General features: G+C 53.2%; 1 protein-coding gene across 3 annotated transcripts in view; it reads right to left on the reverse strand.

The window, feature by feature from the left end:
- Nucleotides 1-15,947: 15,947 nt before the first annotated feature.
- Nucleotides 15,948-19,384, reverse strand: part of ADCYAP1R1 (ADCYAP receptor type I) — a 32,612-nt gene continuing 29,175 nt past the window's right edge. For all 3 annotated transcript variants that reach the window (XM_079786452.1, XM_079786451.1, XM_079786450.1), the window contains 3 exons: nt 18,897-19,026; nt 17,569-17,610; nt 15,948-16,232 (listed from right to left, as the gene is read on the reverse strand). In XM_079786452.1, coding sequence (XP_079642578.1) covers nt 16,044-16,232; nt 17,569-17,610; nt 18,897-19,026 — 361 coding nt within the window. In that variant the 3' untranslated portion in view covers nt 15,948-16,043. The remainder of the gene's footprint in view (nt 16,233-17,568; nt 17,611-18,896; nt 19,027-19,384) is intronic.

The following is a 19,384-nucleotide window of genomic DNA, read 5'->3' on the forward strand; positions in this document are numbered from 1 at the left end:
TTTGTTAAAGATTCCTTAACATAGGAAGGTTTTGCATTTAATAGGCTTTCTAGTTTATGGAAATCTTCTAACCTACCTGGTAATGAAGCAGCAGACAAACAACATCTGGGCCGATATTTATCTTGTTAAGTTAAACATGCACCTGGCCCCTTAATTATGAACTGTAATTGACAACTTCATCATCGCAGAGCACTTTTCTGTCCATGCCACAGTGGTGCAAGTAATTAGGTAATAATTAATGATTCTTTAAGTGCATTATTTCCTACGAGTTCCATTTTCACTGTGGGTCTATTTAAAGAGCAACAACTCCGTTTTACCCATGTAGGCAAATGTTAGAATGAATGAAGACCTCCTTGCTTACTGTGGGGATCTCAAAGGATCATCTATAATCATATCTGACCTTTCTCCTACTCCATAGAGTGCTCATTTTATTGTCATTCAGCCTTACCAAATAACCATAAAGTTTTAGAGCTCATTAAAGACACCAAACAAATATACATTCACCAAGATATTTATCATCATGTCACATGTAACAAGGAAACGTGTAAATATATCCATAACCAACCTTGGGGGAAGGATACGTAAATTATGGTACATGCACTAAACAAAATATTATGAAAAATGTTTAAATAATCCTGAAGATTATAAAAATGTGAAAAAGTTATCAAATTAAGAAAAAGAACATAAAATTCTCTGGCTATAATTATGTAAAATATGTATGTCACTAGACTAATAATGGAAGGGAAAAGTTTAGTAATGCCCAGAAATGAAAATTATTTCAGTAGGATCCAGTAAAGTGCATGTTTTCTTATTTTACTTTTTGTTATTGTTGTTGTTAATCCTCACCGAGGATACTTTTGCCATTGATTATCTTTTCTAGAGAGAGTGGAAGGGTAGGGAAGAGAGAGAGAGAGAGAGAGAGAGAGAGAGAGAGAGAGAAACATCAGATGTGAGAGAGACACATTGATTGGTTGCCTCCTGCACATGCCCTGACTGAAGCCGGGGATCAAACCTGAGACCCAGGTATGTGCCCTTGACCTTGAATCAAACCCACATGCTTCAGTGCATGGGCCAACACTCTACCACTAAGCAATATTGGCCAGAGCCTACTTACATTTTTTAATGTAGCACATCCAAAAGATACAGAAAGATATGCATTGAAAAGTCAATGTTCACCTTGGACCTGTCCCCCAGTGACCTTGTTCAATTTCCTAGGAGAATAACTTTTATAGAAAGTACAAATTTTTGCTAGTTTTTGTATATTGTTCTAAAGACTGTTTATGAATTTATAAAAATATATATACTTTTTTTTTCATACCAATGGCAGCAGTAATAGCACACACATTGTTCCACACCTCACAATTCTCCGTCAATATCTCTTGGAATAATTTCATATCATTACACAGAAAGCTATCTAATTATTGTTAATGGTTATGATGTTTTATTATATGAATTTATCATAATTTATTTAACCATCCTGTATTCATGTACATTTAGGTTCATTACAGCCTTTTGCTATTTGAAATAATGTTCCAGGCAATAGCCAAGGTGATACATTTAAAATGAAAATGAGATCAGACTTCTGATTTAAAGATGGCATTGTAAAGCTAAAATTTTTCCCTTTATTTCCCTGGAAATCTTTGTAAAGTGAAAAGAACAATTGGAAATATAAGCACAGAAACTACAAACATTTTCTTTGTAGAAAAAAAAAGAAAGAAAGAAAAATCCCACGTATGTCTATCCAGTTCATAAAAAAGAAACAAAGGTTAAATGAACTTATATGCCATACCCTGGGTTCTAAGAAAAGCCTTACCTCACTTTACACAGAGCCCTTAATATTCTTCTACAGAAACCACTGGTCAAAACCTCCTTGTATATCCTTTAAAGATTTGTAATCAGAGATTTATGCTTCTGATCATCAGAGAGCAGCTGGTTTCAGACCAACTCTCCCACTAAAATCACCTGGAAGTGCCTGGGAACGTGTCTTTTAAATATGTATTTGAAGATATTGGAGAACTACAAAGGCAGTGAGGACTTGAGGAAGCAAAATCCTGGAGAAAGGACATTTACGAAAAGGTGAGCTTGACGTCAGCTTCTACTGCTTTCCTGGTCAAGGACTCTGATGATTCACAAGTGGTGGCCGAGAGACAGGCTGAGCAAGGATTTCCTGCTTTCTTAGAAGACTTGGGGGATATAGAGGAGGTGTCCTAGCGAACACCCCAGGATTTCCATGGAGAGCCCTACAGGAACGACACTGCAGTAACAGAAATGAACCAGAAATAGACCATCCCTTACAAACACTGAAGCCCAGCTTTAAGTTAGTTCAATATGTGATGGGACTAAAGTGATTGCATTGAAATGACTGTATTCTACCCTAACTGCTTACCAGAGGCAAAAAGAAACCAGCTCGAAGCATAGGTAACTCTCTCCAGAGCATCTCTAAAGATATACTTAATATGGGGATTTGGTCAAAAATGGTTACATCAGGAAATAAAGCCAGATGGCTTGAATCATGGGGGGGAAACAAAGGACAGAAATAGAGCCACAGGTCATTCAATTACGGCTTTATCAGACATGGTCTTTAAAATAAGTGACTATTGCTGTTCAAGAAATTAGATGACAAGATGGTAGATTTAATTAGGAAATTTTACAATAAAATAAAACGTACAACAGAAATTGAAAACAGATGTGCCTGGACCTACATCACCACTTCTGTCATCAGAAGGCTGAGGAATTGAAAGACCAGTAGAAGCTCCACAATCTGAATATTGCCAACCTATAATAATTGGGTTAATGTAACAAAAAAACTCAGATGTGTCTAACAGCAATATGTGTCTATATATTACGTATATAGAGATTATAAATAAATATGGATGTAGATAGAGATAGAGAGAGAATGTGTTAACTGGGGAAGGATCAGGAGAAAATATTAAAAATGAAGCATGAAAAAAGAAGGAAGGGTGGAGTAAGAGACATAGCCAAAAATTTAATATGTATAAGTCATATCCAAAATTTTAATATGTATATAATTGTATTCTAGGAGAGAATGTAACACATAAATGGGACTGAAGCCATTTTTGAAGTGATACTAGATAGAAATGCTTTAAACTGATGAAAGATATCAAGCCACAGGTTTAAGAAACACTATAAACTCCAAGCAGGAAAATATAAAGAAAAACACACACACACACACACACCTAGATTTATCACAGTAAAACTTCTGAGAAATAAATATAAACAAGAAAAGTGCATTGAAAATAACTAGTGGGGAGAAGGAAACATTTCCTTCAATAAAGCAAAATAAGAAAAAACGCTTACTTGTCAATGAAAATTACAGAACCCAGCCAATAATGGAATAACACCTTCAAAGTATTGAATAAAAATAACTGGTAAACTTAAATTCTTCCCAGAGAAAAAAAAAATCCTTCAAAAAACAAAAAGATATTTCAGACATAAAAAGCTGAGGGAATTCAGCAGCAGCAGATATACAATAAATGCACTACTAAAGTACCTAAGGAAAATGATCCCAGATTAATCAAGGGAAATTCAGAAAAGAATAAAAAGCAAAAGAAAGGTCAGTATGAGAGTGAGTCAAAATAAATGTAATTGTATAAAACTACTAATTGTTCATAGGGATTAATTGGTATACAACATCAAAATGTATAGTACGCATTCCAGGGTCTTTGCATTAACGGAGAAATGGTAAAAGTACTAATTTATGTTCCGTTTTAACAAGTCAGCATTTGAAGATGACATGATTGCGTGTAGAAATTTTTTAAAATTTACAGATAATTTATAATGGTTAATAAACACATTAAACAAAATTGTTTCATGCACAAATTAATTGTATTTCTTTAGACAAGCAACAACAACAAAATCAGAATTATCATAGGATACCAATATTTTTTTCTGGACAGGAAGGCCTGGTTCAAGCCAGTGACTGAAATTGTGCCTGTTCACCCACACACATCACTGCTCCACAGAGAATACTCACTCCCATTTGCCTGGCTAACTTCAGCTCATCCTTAAAACTCCAGGTTCACCGTCACTGTGGCATCCCCAGCGTCCATACCCCCACTCTATTCAAAACACAGGTGATCAGGCTCAGTGCACACGGAGAGGAAGGAGGGATGCTGGAGGCAGGTGAGCTGGAGCAGCCCTCAGTGGGAGCAGGTGAGCTGGGAGGGTGAGAGGGTGTGTAGGAAAATAGGATGGTTTTTAGGTTCGGAACTGCCTGGGTTATAAGAGTGTAGGAAATGAGGAGGGAACTATCCAGTCAAGAGTAGACTGGGCTGGGAGAGGATGGAGAGGAGTGAGTTGTCTTTAAAAGGGCAGTTGGAGGTGCCTGGGGAACAGCCCGGGGCCATGCTCAAGAGAGGTGAGGGCTCAAGAGAGGAGAATAGGAAACAGCTGCCGTCCCTCTTTCTTGCCCAGAGTTCACTCTGTGCCTGTAGTTTCAAAGTTCTTGCACATCCCACAAATCCCACACACACACACACACACACCATTCCACACACGCACACACGTTTCCTCGACCTTCAAAATCGCGTAAAAGAAACCTAACTTTGAAAGGGGGTGGGGATGGAGTGAGGGGGTGGAGAGGAAGGTGGGAGAATGAGAAGGACCTGCCTTCACTCACCCAGGAAGGACCTGCGCGGCCATGCCATCAAGCATTTTCCTCTGAACGCCTGGTGCCACCTAGTGGCTGACTCTTGTAACTAGTGGAATTGCCACCTGCTGCGGAGACCAAAGCAGGCCCAGGCCGCCAGAGGGGCGCGATGGGGGCGTTGAAGGAAGCAAGGGAGGTGGGAGGTAATGATTGGAAAGCCAGACGAGAGCCGAGCTGTTCTTCTGGGACCCAGGATGCCTGCACTCGGCTTGGACCGGGGCCCCTGGCTGCCCTTTGGCGGTGCTCGGTCTGCAGCGCCCCCTCCCTAGGGAGGCTGGCTTCTCAGAACCTCGGACCCCTGGCCCTCTCCTCTGCCTGATTCGAAGATCTCCTGGGTCCTTAATGCCATCCCTTGCTGATGTTTTCGTCCTGGTTATTAGCGGTCTTATTACCAGTGCTGGATATCGTGCTCCTTCTTTGGAAATCCAACAAGCTTTTAATTAGAGAAGCAACAGGAAGAGATATTCAGCTGTATTAATGCCTCTGAAAACCCAGCACAGCTACAAGAAAGATCATCTCATGGATAACAGCACGTCGGAAATTACGGGAACAGCTTCCAGTAAATAACTAAGTGGAAATTCCCAGAGAGGGTCAACGGCAGTTAGTTCATACTTGCAGCAAAGTGCAGCTCTTAACAGTGTGTCTGTTTTCTTATCCTTGCGGGAGGCAAATAACAAGAGTTGGGATCCCGATGAACAATGATTCGTTTTCTACAATTACATTTATTCTGACTCACTCTCATACTGACCTCACTTTAGATGGTGATTCCGGTCCGATTTTAAGGGCCCCAGATCCAACAATAATGAATCTAATACAAGGGTGTCTTAGAAGTAAGCCTTTCACCATCAACTCCCAGAAGGCTCCTAAGATTTTTCTTTCCAAGGAATGTCACAAAATGGCCTTAGGTCCGGCTATCAGATAGCCCCTGACGTTGATTATTTATAAAAAATGGCCACATTTCTTTCTGTCCCTGTGTTTGCTCCTGGAGTTGGGGCTGGCTCGTGTTGTCCAATAGAACACAGTGGGTAGCAGGAATAACAAGTCGCAGCAGAACCAGCCTCCTCGGGACCTTCAGGGAGCTCTGGCCTGTACATTGCCCCACAGAGGTTGTCCCAGCCAGAGCAAGGGGCCTGCCTGTCGGACCCCGGCGTCACTCAGCCACGGGCCAGGCAGGGTGGGAAGTGTGGAGGGAGGGTGGTGTCCCTCAGGCACCCCTCAGTGGTTGTCGGGACAAGAGGGCAGGTGTACGCCATGGGCAGCCACCCCTGCCGCGGCTGGGCTGGTGAAGGAGCCCTGGTGGACACAACAGCGTCTGCTGGGACACATCCCGTTTGCCGTCTGTTAGCGATTTATTTTCTTCCTACAAATAACACGCTCCTTGAGATCCAGATCCTTATCGCGTTCCCCTTCGTGTCTCCCGAAGCAGGGGCGGGAGGACAGAGCGAACCTGTCCTTGGAAATCCGAGGAAGGAATGCATGGCTCCATGAGTATATTCGTGTTGGCAATGGAGTGTGAAAATCCTCACACACACGTTCCCTGCTTGAATGACACCAAACATGTTTCTGACATGCATGTGGCCTTCAGCAACCATTTTTGATCGGCGTGGGTGAAAGGGGAGATATGTACAAGTTCAGTGACCGAAAGTAACCTCCCAGGGTGGAATGGTACTGCCTCATCCCCCAGCGGACCACGGCTTCAAGGAGTTGATTATAAATTCCTAACTGGACAGGTCATGGTGGGCACTCACACCTCAGGCCTATTACTTCTTTAGTAAAAGGATTTCTTGTGATTTTTTTGTTTTGTTTTGTTTCTTTCTTTTAGGGAGAGAAAGGGAAGAGAGAGAGAGAGAGAGAGAGAGAGAGAGAGAGAGAGAGAGAGAGAGAGAGAGAAATGTGAGAGAGAAACATCAATTGGTTGCCTACCGTATGCACCCTGACCAACCGGAGCTCCAATCTGCAACCTAAGTCTGTGCCCTGATGGAAATCAAACCAGAAGCCTGTTTTGTTTTTTGTTTTTTTGTTTTGTTTTGTTTTGTTTTGTTTGTTTGTTTAGCATAGGATGAACCTCTAACTAACTGAGCCACCCGGGCAGGACAGTAAAATTTTAAGCCAGCCTTGTCCACTGTTCTTGTGCGTCTAGGTTAACACACACCTTTGAAATACCATAAGTAATCCTCTTTCCAGACCCCTCTAGGTGTAACTACCCTCAAAGAAGCACTTAATCTGTTAATTATCCTGTAATCCAATCCCCACCCCGCTTGCTCCCACCTTCCTGTACTCTTCCGTATCATACCCCCCTTCATTCCAAACGTGTGAACGAAACTGCAGGACTGTCATTCTCTGGAGCATTGGAGGCCTTGCTCCCAGGCATGTGGGCAGTGTGGCTCAAATAAAATCTTATAAAAATCCTCTACAGGTTTGGACCCTCTTACTTGCAATTGGGGCAGGGGGGGTGGTGGGGGGGAGTGTTTTTCATCTACAGGAAATGCAAAGGGTTAAATCCACTGTGAAATCCTGTCTGGGCCACATTCTTTCCACAAACAATGTAAGATATAAGTTTTCCCCTGGTGTTAATTATAGGAAACGGTGTAACTTGCTCTCTTCCCTCCTTATCTCATTTATGAGTCCTCGTGTGGAAACAAAGAGCTCCTGTGAGCTGGTGACCAGCAGAGGGCAGTGCAGACCCACGCACTGATTTTCCTCCCAATGAAGTCAGGACTTGGAACGTGCCTACACGTTTGGACTGGGGAGAGAATCTGCTCTCAGCTCCTGAGGCTTCTTACATTTGCTGCTGCCTCAGCAGCGGGAGGCTCAGTTAAAGGACCGGTTGTGTCATGACCTGTCTTACGTATTTCTCTGTTTGTGATGCAAGTGAGTGAGGAGGCTGGACCCCTGGCCAGGCCGGTTGCAGAGCCCAGAAGACCTACCTTCTGCACGTGGGGCTTTGCAGGTGGCCTGCCCTGCGGCCTGGCTGTCACCTGGAGGCTCAGGGCAGCCTAGGTCTCACGCGGGCTCCCCAGAACTCAGCGTGTGGCCCCCTCAGGCGTGGGGCTCCAGCCAGTCCGGGGCCAGGGCTGGCTCTGAGTGAGTCATATAAGACACAGTTTCCTTAAACTCACCTAAAGATATAACTCATTCCATCTTCAACCTCATCCCTTCTGCATACCCCTTTCACTCCAGTGGAAGGACTTCTTTCCAGGAAAAAAAAGAAAAAATATCTCATCCTTAACTCGTGATTTTAGTCCCAGGCATCCGAAGCACATAGAACTACTTTCCCTGCTTCTAATGTTGCTTCTTTACTCTCTTCTTATCCTTTTTGTTCATTAATATTTGGGCTCAAGAGCAAAGAAAAGTAAACTTGCCTTACTCACCCCCACTTCCCAGGTATACCAGATGCCTCCAGCAGTCAAGATACAATACGTGGCAAGAGGCTGAGAACCCAACACCATCTCCCGTGACGGGGAGTGCTGATCGGGCCAGGAGCACTTTGGGGACCCAGCTGAGGGGAAGTTAAGCTAGAGATACATTTATTTGGGGTTACAAATACATACTGTACTGTTGCTTCATTATATTGTTAGATTATTAACACCCATCCAGGAATACTCCTGTATGTACTCAGCATGGCACACAAAGGCAGAGGGCCAGAGATCATGTCATCACATGAAAATGTCCTGCAGTGTCAGAGCAGTGATGGAGAGACAAAGTTTTCCACGTATGGAGCCAGGCAAAAGGTATCATAGAGTAATTAATACAAATATGATGTTATTTGTCTGGGTTTTATAATACTTATAGTGGTTGTCAAGTTTTCTCATTCTTAAAAATCCCTCATTAGTAAACCAATTTTGAATGTAAATGTTTGCATTTTTTTTATTAAAGAGGACACTCCCAAAATTATGAGTTTCAGGAACCAATACAGCCTAGATCTGCCTTTGTTCACATCAGATGCAGCAACCACACAGAGCCCACACTCTAGTAGGCACGGTGTCTTGGAACTGTCTGTGGTGCTGGAACCCAAGTTCACTGGCCTCTCTCCATGGTACTTCCTGAGTAAGATTGTCTATGCCAATAAATTGTGCTCAGAGACCAAGAGTCGGGCTTTTTAACTGAGTTCATGGTTCATGCACAGAAATGGATGCTTGGCCCGTGCAGTGATATAAAAAGAGGAGAGAGTTGAAGAGAAAACCACAGATGACTCCCAAGAGTCAGAGAAACCCACAAGGCAGGGGCCCCAAAGGGTATCAGCTGGAGAAAACATTGACCGCCAAGCCATGCCTGAGTGGAGGCCAAGGGTGGAGAGGAGGGACCTGGTGAGGAGGGGGGAGTAGCAAGAATAGGCTAGACTGGGGTGGGCACTGTCTGCAGGACAGAGAGGGTGACGGAGGGCGTGGCCTGAGAGGAAGCCCTGGGGCAGAACACAGACCCTTCCCATCGAGCGTGTGGAGGACACGCTGACTACGCTGAGACTTCACCCCGCATCCCCATGGGAGAGCCTCTCTGAGTCAGAATAGATGTAAGTGATGGGTTTATACAGGCTTCCGGCGTCCGTGAGGATGTGTGGCTGACTGTCAGAATCTGGTCTCTGCTTTGAGGTGGGCACTCAGTTTCATGGGAAGTTGGGGGTGTTTGGACAGTGAGAGAAGGCCAGGGTCCAGGCCCCATGAATGACTTTCATCCAGCTTCACGGGCTGAGACTGGGCCCCCGAAGGATGTGGATGCCGCCTCGGGAGTTGTGATGTAGCAGGCAATGGAATCTTAGGAGTCCATTTCCGTGAGAAACACGAGAAAAGCAGGGACCATAACAGGGCCAGGGAGGGGCAGGGCTGACACATGCCTTTTTACTGCAACACACTGGTGGGGCGGAGGGATGACCCCCTTTTGCCTCCTGTCACCCCCCTTTGCACCACAATCCATCATCACCTCTTCCAAATGAGCTAAGGCAAAGCATGTCAGCTCAGCCAGCGGACCTTCCGACGGAATCGCCCTTGGTTGTGTGTTGAGATGCTCCCCCCGCCCACAGACACATTGAAATCCTAACTCCCTGTCAAGGTGATCTTATTTGGAAATAGGGTCGTTGCAGATCTTATTAATATGAGGTCATACTGGACTAGGGCGGGTCCTACGTCCTATATGACTGGTGTCCCTGTAAGAGGAGCAGAAGACAGGGAGGCACAGAGAGACAGCGGTGGCTGAGGAAAGGCTGGAGGGATGCGCCCACAAGCCAAGGAATGCCAGGTGCGCAGCAACACTAGCAGCCAAGAGACGGGCACGGGGCAGAGTGTCTCTCGGGCCTTCCGAGAGCACCGCCCTGCCAGCACCTTGCTTTTGCACTTCCCGGAACTGAGAGAACGGATTTCTGTCTTAAGCCGCCCAGTTCATGGTGATTTGTTACGGCCCCAGGAAAGAGGCACGCCCTTCCTTGGACGTGGTCGTTATTCCATGCTGCGGTGCATTTGTTCCTGCTGTACCTCCACATGGAATGCTCTTCCCCGAGGTGTTTGCAGGGATCCCCCAGGATGGGCCAATGAGGTGGGGGCAGAACGCCCAGATGGGTCAATGCCTGCATCTCGGATAGGCCTTCCTGGCTGCCCTGTCTCAGCCTACCCTCCCATTCCCAGTACTGACTATTTATCAATGGCTTCCTGACACTTTTCTCTACCTGAAATCACCTCATTTCTTTCCTTTCTGTAGAAGGCAAGCTCCTGACAGCAGGGCCCTGATCCCCGAGGCTCACCAGTGGCACAACAGCTCCCAGCACATGGTAGGTGCTCAAGAAATACTTGACAAATGAGGAGTTCGATGCCCAGCCAGCAGGTGTTGAATAAATGAAAGCCACATGCCTTCTTGCCACCATCCTCCTTCTAATAAAGTTGACACCCCTAAGCCTCTCCTTTATAGAAATGTAGGAAACAACTTTTTCAGAGGCCAAGAAAAATCATCTCTACATTAGCCTCTTACAAAACTGCGTCCTGAAAGTTGGGAGAGCTCTTGGGGCCTGAATTTCACACGTGCAATCATCTCTGCCTCCAGAACGGGGCAGGGAAGCCAGCTGCAGTGAGCGTCCACCAGGGGGCGGTCTAACCAAGCTGAAGGCTCAGAGGCATCGAAATTGAGTTCACAGGAAGGCACCCAACAGAAATTAAAAGACCAAAACAATAAGGTGAACGACATCGTTACTCCGATACCCTCCCAAGTGAAAGCGAGATTAGTTTGTAGAAGCCACGAGGGAGCAGAAGGCACCCAGGAAACGCAGTCACGAGAGAGCAGGGAGGGAGGCAGCCAGCGGGGGTGTGAATGTGCCCTCACACCTCCCCCGCAGTGGTTCCTGTGGGTGGGCATAGCTGCTCCCTCAGTTCTGACTGAGGACCCCCAGACGGACTCTATGATCCAGGATGGAGACTGCACCCCTGGTTTGTTCCCAGTGGCGTAAGGACCACCACCTACACCCCTAAAGATCTGGGGGTTTGAGGCTGTGCCACAAACTACTGTTTGCCGGCCAGAACCCATTCTCTCCTTCCAGCGTTATAGGGGTGCAGTGACGTGTGGCCATGTGATCACCTGTTGGTCAATGAGACGTGAGCCGACGTGAGGCTTCTTTAAAGAGAAATGACTGGACCAGAGAGATCATCTGCCTCCCCTTACTCTCCCCGGGCCTGTGTCTGAAACAGCCGGCCAGCCTCCAGCCTCCCAGCCCCACGAGGCACGTTTGGCCAATGGCCTTTCTGGTTGCAGGGCCACCGCGCTAACGCCCCATTGACACGCCGTCTTCAGAGCAGCCCGCCCATCCCCGGAGGGCCCGGCTCTGCCCTGGCCCAGGCCTGCGTCGGACACATTCATCACTCAGGGCTTTGTAATACAATCGCCAAGTTAGAGCCACCAGGAAAAACGAGAAGACATTTATTGAGTCATCTACAGCAGTTTGACATCCTCAACATCCCGGACGAGGTGTGAGCACAGCACGAATAGTGGCAGCGGTAGCGGGGGTCTGTGTGGCTGGCCTTTACGGAGCGAGATGGAACCCAGGCTGACCCGGCTCCCACAAGGGGTCCTGGAGCCGCGTCTGGGATGCCAGGAGTGGTCCCACGCTGGTCCTCACAGGGGCAAAGCGACGGAAGACGGACACAGCACAAGACACACGTGACCAAGCACACACACCCCAGGACTGGAGTTCAGGGGAGGAGAGGGAACGGGCACTCGGCCCACTCGAGGGCCGTCCCAGATCTCGGGGGGATTCCCATGGGTGGCAGGGGACGCTGACAGCACCCATGTGGAGGTCCCCATCCTAACCCAAGAACAGCCTGCCCCACGGACGGAGATACACCTGCAATGGTGTCCACCGGGGCCTGCCTCGCCTCGCCCCGGTGCTGGTAGCCTTCTACAGGCGGGACAAAGGTCACCCCAGGAGGGCTCGGGGCAGTTGACAAAGAGCACAGGGAGCCTTTCGGGGGTCTTCCCCCCAATAACCATTCCCACACGCGTGTGGTCACCAAAGCCCTTTCTCACAGGGGTCTCACTGCAGCTCCTTCCCTGGCCCGTGGACAGACGCACAGCGTGTCCTCCCGTTTCCCGGGTCGGGAAGCAGCGGCCCAGAGAGGTTCAGCCAGGAGGGCAGCCCGGGGTGGCACACAGGTCCCCCACCTCATGGTGACCCCACCACCGCTCCTGCACGCTGGAGTCCTAACAACTTCTGTGGCCAGAGCCCTGCCCTGCGCCCGGCGGAACGTGTTCTGAACAGAAGCTTCCCTCAGAGTCTCCCCCTCTCCCCCCCCTCCCCCATGCAGGGCCCTTTCCTCACGCATATTTGCACTGGATCCCAGGGGTGCAGGGCCAGGCTAGGCCCACCTGCATTTTCCATCAGCCCAAGGGGGAGGTTTGACCTGCCGGCTCTAGTACTTTGTGAGTCAGCCTGAAGATGCACAAAGAAGGAGTCAGGGCAAAGCTGGGAGAACCCCAGGTCCCCGGTCCCTGCTCGGGGCTCCCCCAGGGCCGCCGTGGTCACGAGGCTCAGGTAGGAATTTACGCTGACAAAGCTCTCACTGCTTTCACTTTGGAGTGGCCTTGAGGGGGTCCAGGGGACTCACAGAATGACAGGAAGCCTCTCCCAGCTTTCCTTCCGGAAGGGACAGGTCAGGAGGAGGTGAGAGCACCCTGGGTGGAGAGTGGGGGTGGCCTGGGGATGTCAGGCCTCGGGGCAGCTCCAGCTCCCGGCCCTGTCCCCCAGAGTAGCCAGTTCAGGGAAGGGAGGGGTCAGAGGAGGAACCACGACAGGCCCCTGGATGGGTCAGAGCTGCCCACTAGACGGAGAACGTGGCCTGGCCTCAGGCACAGGGACAGTCACGAAGCTCTCAGTCCTAGGGACCACCAGAGCCTCTGAACCCCCAAATCTCACACTCTGAACCCCCAAATCTCACACTCTGGCCCCTCACAAGCTCCCTGACAGCCTCCGCAACCCCGCCTGAGTCCCGCTGCCCCCAGGGCTGGGCCTTTCCGACACCGCCTCGTCCCCAGGAGGACCCGGCCTCCCCTGGTGAGCTCTGTCCTGCAGGTTGCTCAGAGCAAGAATCGCCCCCTTCCTGGTGACGACCTTGTAGGAACACGGAGTCGGGAACTCTGCTCCTCCCCAGCCTCCCCACTCCCCAGATCCTCCCCCTCCTCACTCAATGCGGCTTCTTATCCTGTCCGCACCAGGCAAATACTGAAATCCTTGCCCAGGGCCCATTGCCCGCAGATGACTGGTGTTTAGACAGAGAATCCAGGGGTGCATTGGACGGGACAAATCACCTAGTCTTACTGCCCATTTTACAGATTAGAAAGCAAAGGACCGGAGGGCGAGGCTTTCCCGGACCTCATGCCCTCGCGCCCCCCCCCCCCCCCCCCACTGCCTGTGCCCCTGAAGGCCAGCTGCCTAACCTCCTGGGACATCCCAAATGCGGCAGGGGCCTCGGCCCACAGGACAGGCAATCGTCAGTTCAGAGAGAAAAACAAAGCGACACACCGGCGGGAACCTGGGGCCCACGAGGACCCCGGCCCAGGGCTCAGGCTGCAGCACGGGGGATGCGGGGCCGGTTTTGTTTTTGCTGATCTGTGGTCTATAGAGAGTCACAGCCTCTCTCTCACAGTGACGCAGACCCGCTGATGGGGCAGGGTGAGGAACAAGGTCCATGCTCGGGGGACCCTCCCACGATCGGGAGGTGACCACTGTCCCGGCCGGGGTCAGGGCTGGGCCTGCACATCAGGCCCAAGGCACTGGTCCCGTTGTCCCTGGCCCGACCCTCCCCTCCAGCCCACCAGCTCCCACTGCGGCGTCCGCGTGGAAGAGGCAGCTGTCCCACTTCTAAGGATAAACGGCGCCGCCCACACACCTATGCAAACTCACACATCAAGCCTGGGTGACGCACACACAGGGACACACGCCCCTTTGCCGCTCTCCCCCGGAGCTGGGGAATCACGGAGGTACAGAGCCTGGAGACACACTAGTCCCCTCATCTCCCAAATGGGGAAACTGAGGCCCGGGCAGGGAGCGCTCTGTCCCCAGGCCCAGGGGTCTGAGCCTGACAGGGGAGGCCCCATGTCTCTGAGTCCCAGCCTGTGGCCCCTTCCAAGCCACTCCGGCCCCTCAAAGTGCCAGGTGGCCAGTGGACACCCCTCTGCGGAACACACTTGCCTCCCAGAGCAGGGGAGGGGGCCCCGGGGCAGGTGCCAGACGGGAGGACCGTGGCACACCCCACGGCCAGCCTGCGTCGCCCAGGTGCCCAGGAAGTGCAGGCAGCTCCTTCGCCCTCCGATTTTGCCTGAGACCCAGGGCCTCCCGTTCTCCAACCCACACAGCTCAGCCCTCGCCGGCCGCTCCGACGGCCTCTCCGGTAACGAGCAGCGCACAAGCCCCAGGCCCCTTCCTCCTTCTCAAACCGGACAAAGCCCCCCTCACCGTCCACCCAAGCTCCGCAAGCATCCCAGACCACGACCATGAAGCCAGTCCACACACTCAGGCGGGGACACCAGAGCTGACACGGCACGACGCCAGCCCCACACGGGTGTCCCCACACCCGGGGCGTGCATGGCGCTCCAGCGCTGTCCTCCACCCCCACCCCGAACCTGGGTCTGGCCCATTTCCTCCTCACACTGTGGGGGGCCAGGACGGGCGCTGGGGTACCCAACTCCTTCCACCTGCAGCTTCTCCTAAGACGCGTGGGGGCGGGGGGTGGCTTCCCTTCAGCAGCGAGGACACCTCCGCGCCCTTCCTGTAACTGGAGGGCATGAGCACACGGGGGTCTTTGCCCCGGTCTCAGAGAGACTTCCTAGCTGAGGCCCAGCCCCAGGAGCTAGTGGCTGGGGCTCCTCGGGGTGGTGGTGAGGGTAGGTGAGGGGGGGCGGTCCTGGGCCTGGAATTGGGCCCACGGAGGGCTAAGGTGCTTCATCCTAGCCATGGCTTTGACTGAGGGGGAGGGGAGCTGGGGAGGACTTGGGGGTTCTGTGTGGTGGACGCGGCTGGGGAGCAGTTATTGCCAGGCATCCATCTCTCCTTCCACAGCTGACGCCTGGGCAGGAGGGGCAGAGGAGAGGCTACCGGGCGAACCCCTGCCGCGTGAGTCGGGGCAAATCATGGAGATGGTGAAGGCCTCGCATGGGTCCGTCCCCCCGGCCGTCTCCTTCCATCAGATGCGCATTTCCAGCTCTCGGCAATCTTCCACAGGCCAAATGAAAAGCACCAGAACATTCCCCGACCTTTAGCCCCGCACCCAGACGGCAGTCTCGGAATGAAGCGCCCTGGAGCGGTCCCGCCGCCCGATGCCCAGGAGCTGGGCACCCGGCCACCGAGACGTTGGGCGAGCAGGAGGGACCTCACGTCTGGCCTGCGCTGAAGGCCGCGCTGGCATCCACGTGGGACGCTGGCTGGCCTCGGCGACAGGCAGGCCTGAGAAGGGCCCCCAACGGATGAGAAGTCCACACTGAGAGTCAGATACTCTGAGAGGCTGTCGGGTGGGGCCCACCCAAACCCCCAAAGCAAGGTTCTCAGCCTCAGGATCAGGTCAGGCGATCGCTGAGGCTTGTGGGGGGGGGGGGGGAAGGGGGAGGTGGAGCTGGGACCCGCTGGAGTGGGCAGGGACACTGGACGAAGGGACCGGGACGGTACAACTTTTCCACATCTGAGGAGTATTTACACGTCTGGGGTCAGGGCCCAGCGGTCCGTGGTGGGTGGGGCCAGCGCCAAAATTGGAAGGGGGGAGAAATACCCTCTGCACCTGCATCCTCCTCCCCCCTCGGGGAGCCCGGCTTCTGGCCCGGGGCCTGCCCGAAGGGAGAAAAGAGGCAACATGCGTGGCCGGCGCCCGCCGGCAGCCCAGCCTGGCGTGGAGGAGAGGAGGGCGGAGGGGGTTCAGGTGGCCAGGTTGTCGGCCGGGAGGCCGGACATGCGGATCTGGGAGCTGCTCTTGCTCAGGATGGAGAGCTGGGTGCCCCCGTTCACCCCGCTGCTGGCCAGGGACGGGTGCCGGTGCTTGAAGTCCACGGCGAAGTAGCGGTTCACCTTCCAGCTCCGCCACTTACGCTTGATCTCCGCCTGCACCTGCAGGGAGCAACAGGGCCGTCACCTCCCAGCAACGTCCTCTCCGACCTCGTCCGCCTGCCTCCTGCCCTGGGGCCCGCCCAGACTGGCACGGCCACCTCCAGCCGCGCCCCGCCCGCTCCCAAACTGCAGCTGGCAGCCCCGGGGCCCCCAGTGGGAAAGAAAGGCCGGTGAGGATCTGACCGAGCCCCGAGCCCACGTCACTGCGGAGCCAGGCCCACGAGTGGCTTCCTGGGGTCCGTGGCCGCTCGTGTCCACAGCCAGTGGCCAGCCACTAGGGGCCTTCAGGAAGCTTTACGGCGCTGGCCCTGGGCGGACAGATCGGGGCCAGGCGCCCTCTGGCTGACCATCACCATGGGCTGCACGTTAGACCCGTGTGGAGCGCTTTAAAAACCCAGACGCTCGGACCCTACCCCCCAACAAGCACATCAACATCTCTGGGGGAGTCCTGCGCCTGTTTGAAAACTCCCAGGGACTCCAGGATGCAGTCTGGGCTCAGAACCACAATAATGCACCCCTGGGCAAACACACCCCCTCTGCTCTTAGCGTGGCGTTTTGGGAGGGGGGGGGGCATGCCCCATTTCTGCCTTTGTGTGCCTCCCGTCCAGAACCTTGGTGGGGTGCACAGACTGCACAACTGGAAACGGTACTGGCACCCCTCCAGCCCAGCTCCCCGTCCACAGCAGCCCCGGGCAAACCCTTGTACTCCCTGTCTCCCCTCTGCCTCTCCCGGTCTGGCCTGGTCTGGGCTTGCTGTAGGGCGTCGGCGACCACTGAACCAAATCTTCTTTCTCACATGCAGAGTGGGGAGGCTCGCCGAGTCTCCCAGCCAAGACCCAAGCCTGGCGCCAGGAGTCCCGTCCACGCTCAGACCCACCCGCCCACCCAGCCCCACCTCAGCACCTCTGGTCTGGGCTCCGCTCAAAGCGTCACCCTAACAGGTTAGCTCTGGGGACCCCAGAGCAGAGCACTGGACGTGAGCATCACTAGAAGGTGCCGGGCCTCTCCCCGTGGTCAATGCCAAGTCCCCACAGTCCCCTCTCTAGGGGGTGGGTTTGGGCTGAACTGTGGGCAGCTCCCCGCTCAGCACGCCTGCCCATCTCAGCCTCCTGGGCGACAGGCACCACTCCTGCGCCTTGCCCTTCCTCGCTTTCAGTTCTTCTTTACTAAGGCACAGCCTAGGAGAGCCCTCCCAGGCGGGTTTGCCCTGCAGCTGATGCCTTCACGGGGGCGGGGGGTCTGCTCCAGAGGCTGGGCCTCGGCTGTACAGGCGGCCCCCTATCTGCTCCCAGAGAGCCCCCCTCCACTGCGGAGAAGCCAGCGGGCGGGGTCTTACCTCCCCGTTCAGAAAGCAGTAGAGGACAGCCACCACGAAGCCCTGGGGAGAGAGAGTAAGGAACCTGAGCACGCCCGCCGGGACCTCCGCGCAGGGCGCGTGGGAGGTGGCAGGAGTGACCAGGGAGCAGAATAACACGATCACTTGGATGGGGCACCTGCCGCCCGGGAACCTGGGATGAGGTCAGTTCTGCTCCACCGAGACGGCCACAGCCACGGAGCCACCTGGCTGAGGAGGGAGCCCCTCCCACGGACACACCTGGCTTCCGAGCTCACACCTCCTTGGTCAAGTCCTTCCCTTTCCCCAAGGCCAGCTCTATCCCTCTTCCTCCACGAGGCCTCCCCTGAATGCCCCAGAATGTTCTCTGGGCTCCCCAGCCAGCCCGCAGGCCCCCCGAGGGCAGACCCGGCAGGACAGCCCGGCCCTGTGTTATACGTACCCCTCCCTAGGCCACACGCTCTGCACACGCATCCAGACACCCGTGAGCGCGTGCCCAGCGCCCTGCTACGTTCTTTATGGAATTCTCTGCCTGGACAGGACCCGGCCTGACTCCCAAGCTAAGGCTTGGTCTTTGTAACCGGCAGTGTCATCAGCGTAAGAATTAAAATGGGGGGAGGGAGAGACTCAAGGCAGATACACAGAGGACCTTTCAGACCCTCAAAGTCAAATACATGTTTAAACACGTGGGTTCAGGACAGATTCTCTGCTGTAACCTGGGGGCACTCCGGGGAGCCAGCCCTGCCCGCAGGCCCACGCGTGCTCCCACCTGTTCAGTTGCTCCCACCTGCACTGTCACACCACCTCTCCGTCGCTCACTTGTTTACACCCACCTTCTGACTCCTTCACAGATGGAATCCCCAGTCCACCACTCTCTCCCGTGGGTCACTTATTTATATGCCCGCGTGCTCTCCCACCAGTCCCGCTCGCTCAGCGCTGTGGCCGGGTCCTACCCTAGGGCCCTGACTTGGGTAACACAGAGCCCCAGCGCTCACGGGGTGCACAGTCCACAGACTGGAGTCAGGACGTGGACACAGAGGTCTCTTGAGGCCACCCTGTCGCTGATGAGGGATGGGGAGCCACCGTCTTAGATCTCCCGAGAGAGGCCTGGCTCACGCCACCCAGCCACAGTGACAGGAAGACACCAGTGTCTTCTCACAGAGGCCAGAGTGCAGGCAGCAGCAAGGGCTCTCCCAGCGCCGGAGGGTTTAGTGCTCTTACGGCAGAGATGGAATCCTGGAGGCCCAGTTCAGGTTAAAGAAGCTTCTAGAACCACCAGCAGGTTAGGGCCAGGGCCCTGGATCCCTGTGAGCTCTGCCCGCTGCACGTACCTGGAAGGAGCCCAGGCCCAGCTCAAACACCAGCCTCTCCCTCTTGCTGACGTACTCGGGGGAGAAGGCGAAGATCGTGTAGTGGATCCCAAACAGCGGGATGAGCAGCAGGGTGGACCGCGCCAGCCGCCTGTTGGGAGAGAGGAGGACATCCGCTCTGGGGGCCACCAGAGCTTGGGCCAGAGCCGTGGAGGACAGAGAACCCCAGTCCCAGCCCTTTTTTCTCCCCAGAGCCTTGTCCCTGAGCCCCCCTTCAGGGTTCTCCCCAAGCACGCAGGGCCTAGGAGGGGAGGTGGCTGACAGAGCCCGCACCCCAGAGCTCCCTGGGAGGTTCTGGGGCACAGCCCCCAGTCTGCAGGGCTCCTGTCCCTCTAGGCCACATCCTGCAGACCCGGGAAACGTGCACATGTGAGCATGTGATTTACAGACACCCCCAGGGGGGAAGCGAAGTCAGGCAGATACAAGGGTGGGATTTGGAAGGCTTGAGT

Source organism: Cnephaeus nilssonii, assembly GCF_951640355.1.
Source record: "Cnephaeus nilssonii genome assembly, chromosome: 12".
In the NCBI taxonomy this organism is placed as follows: domain Eukaryota; kingdom Metazoa; phylum Chordata; class Mammalia; order Chiroptera; family Vespertilionidae; genus Cnephaeus; species Cnephaeus nilssonii.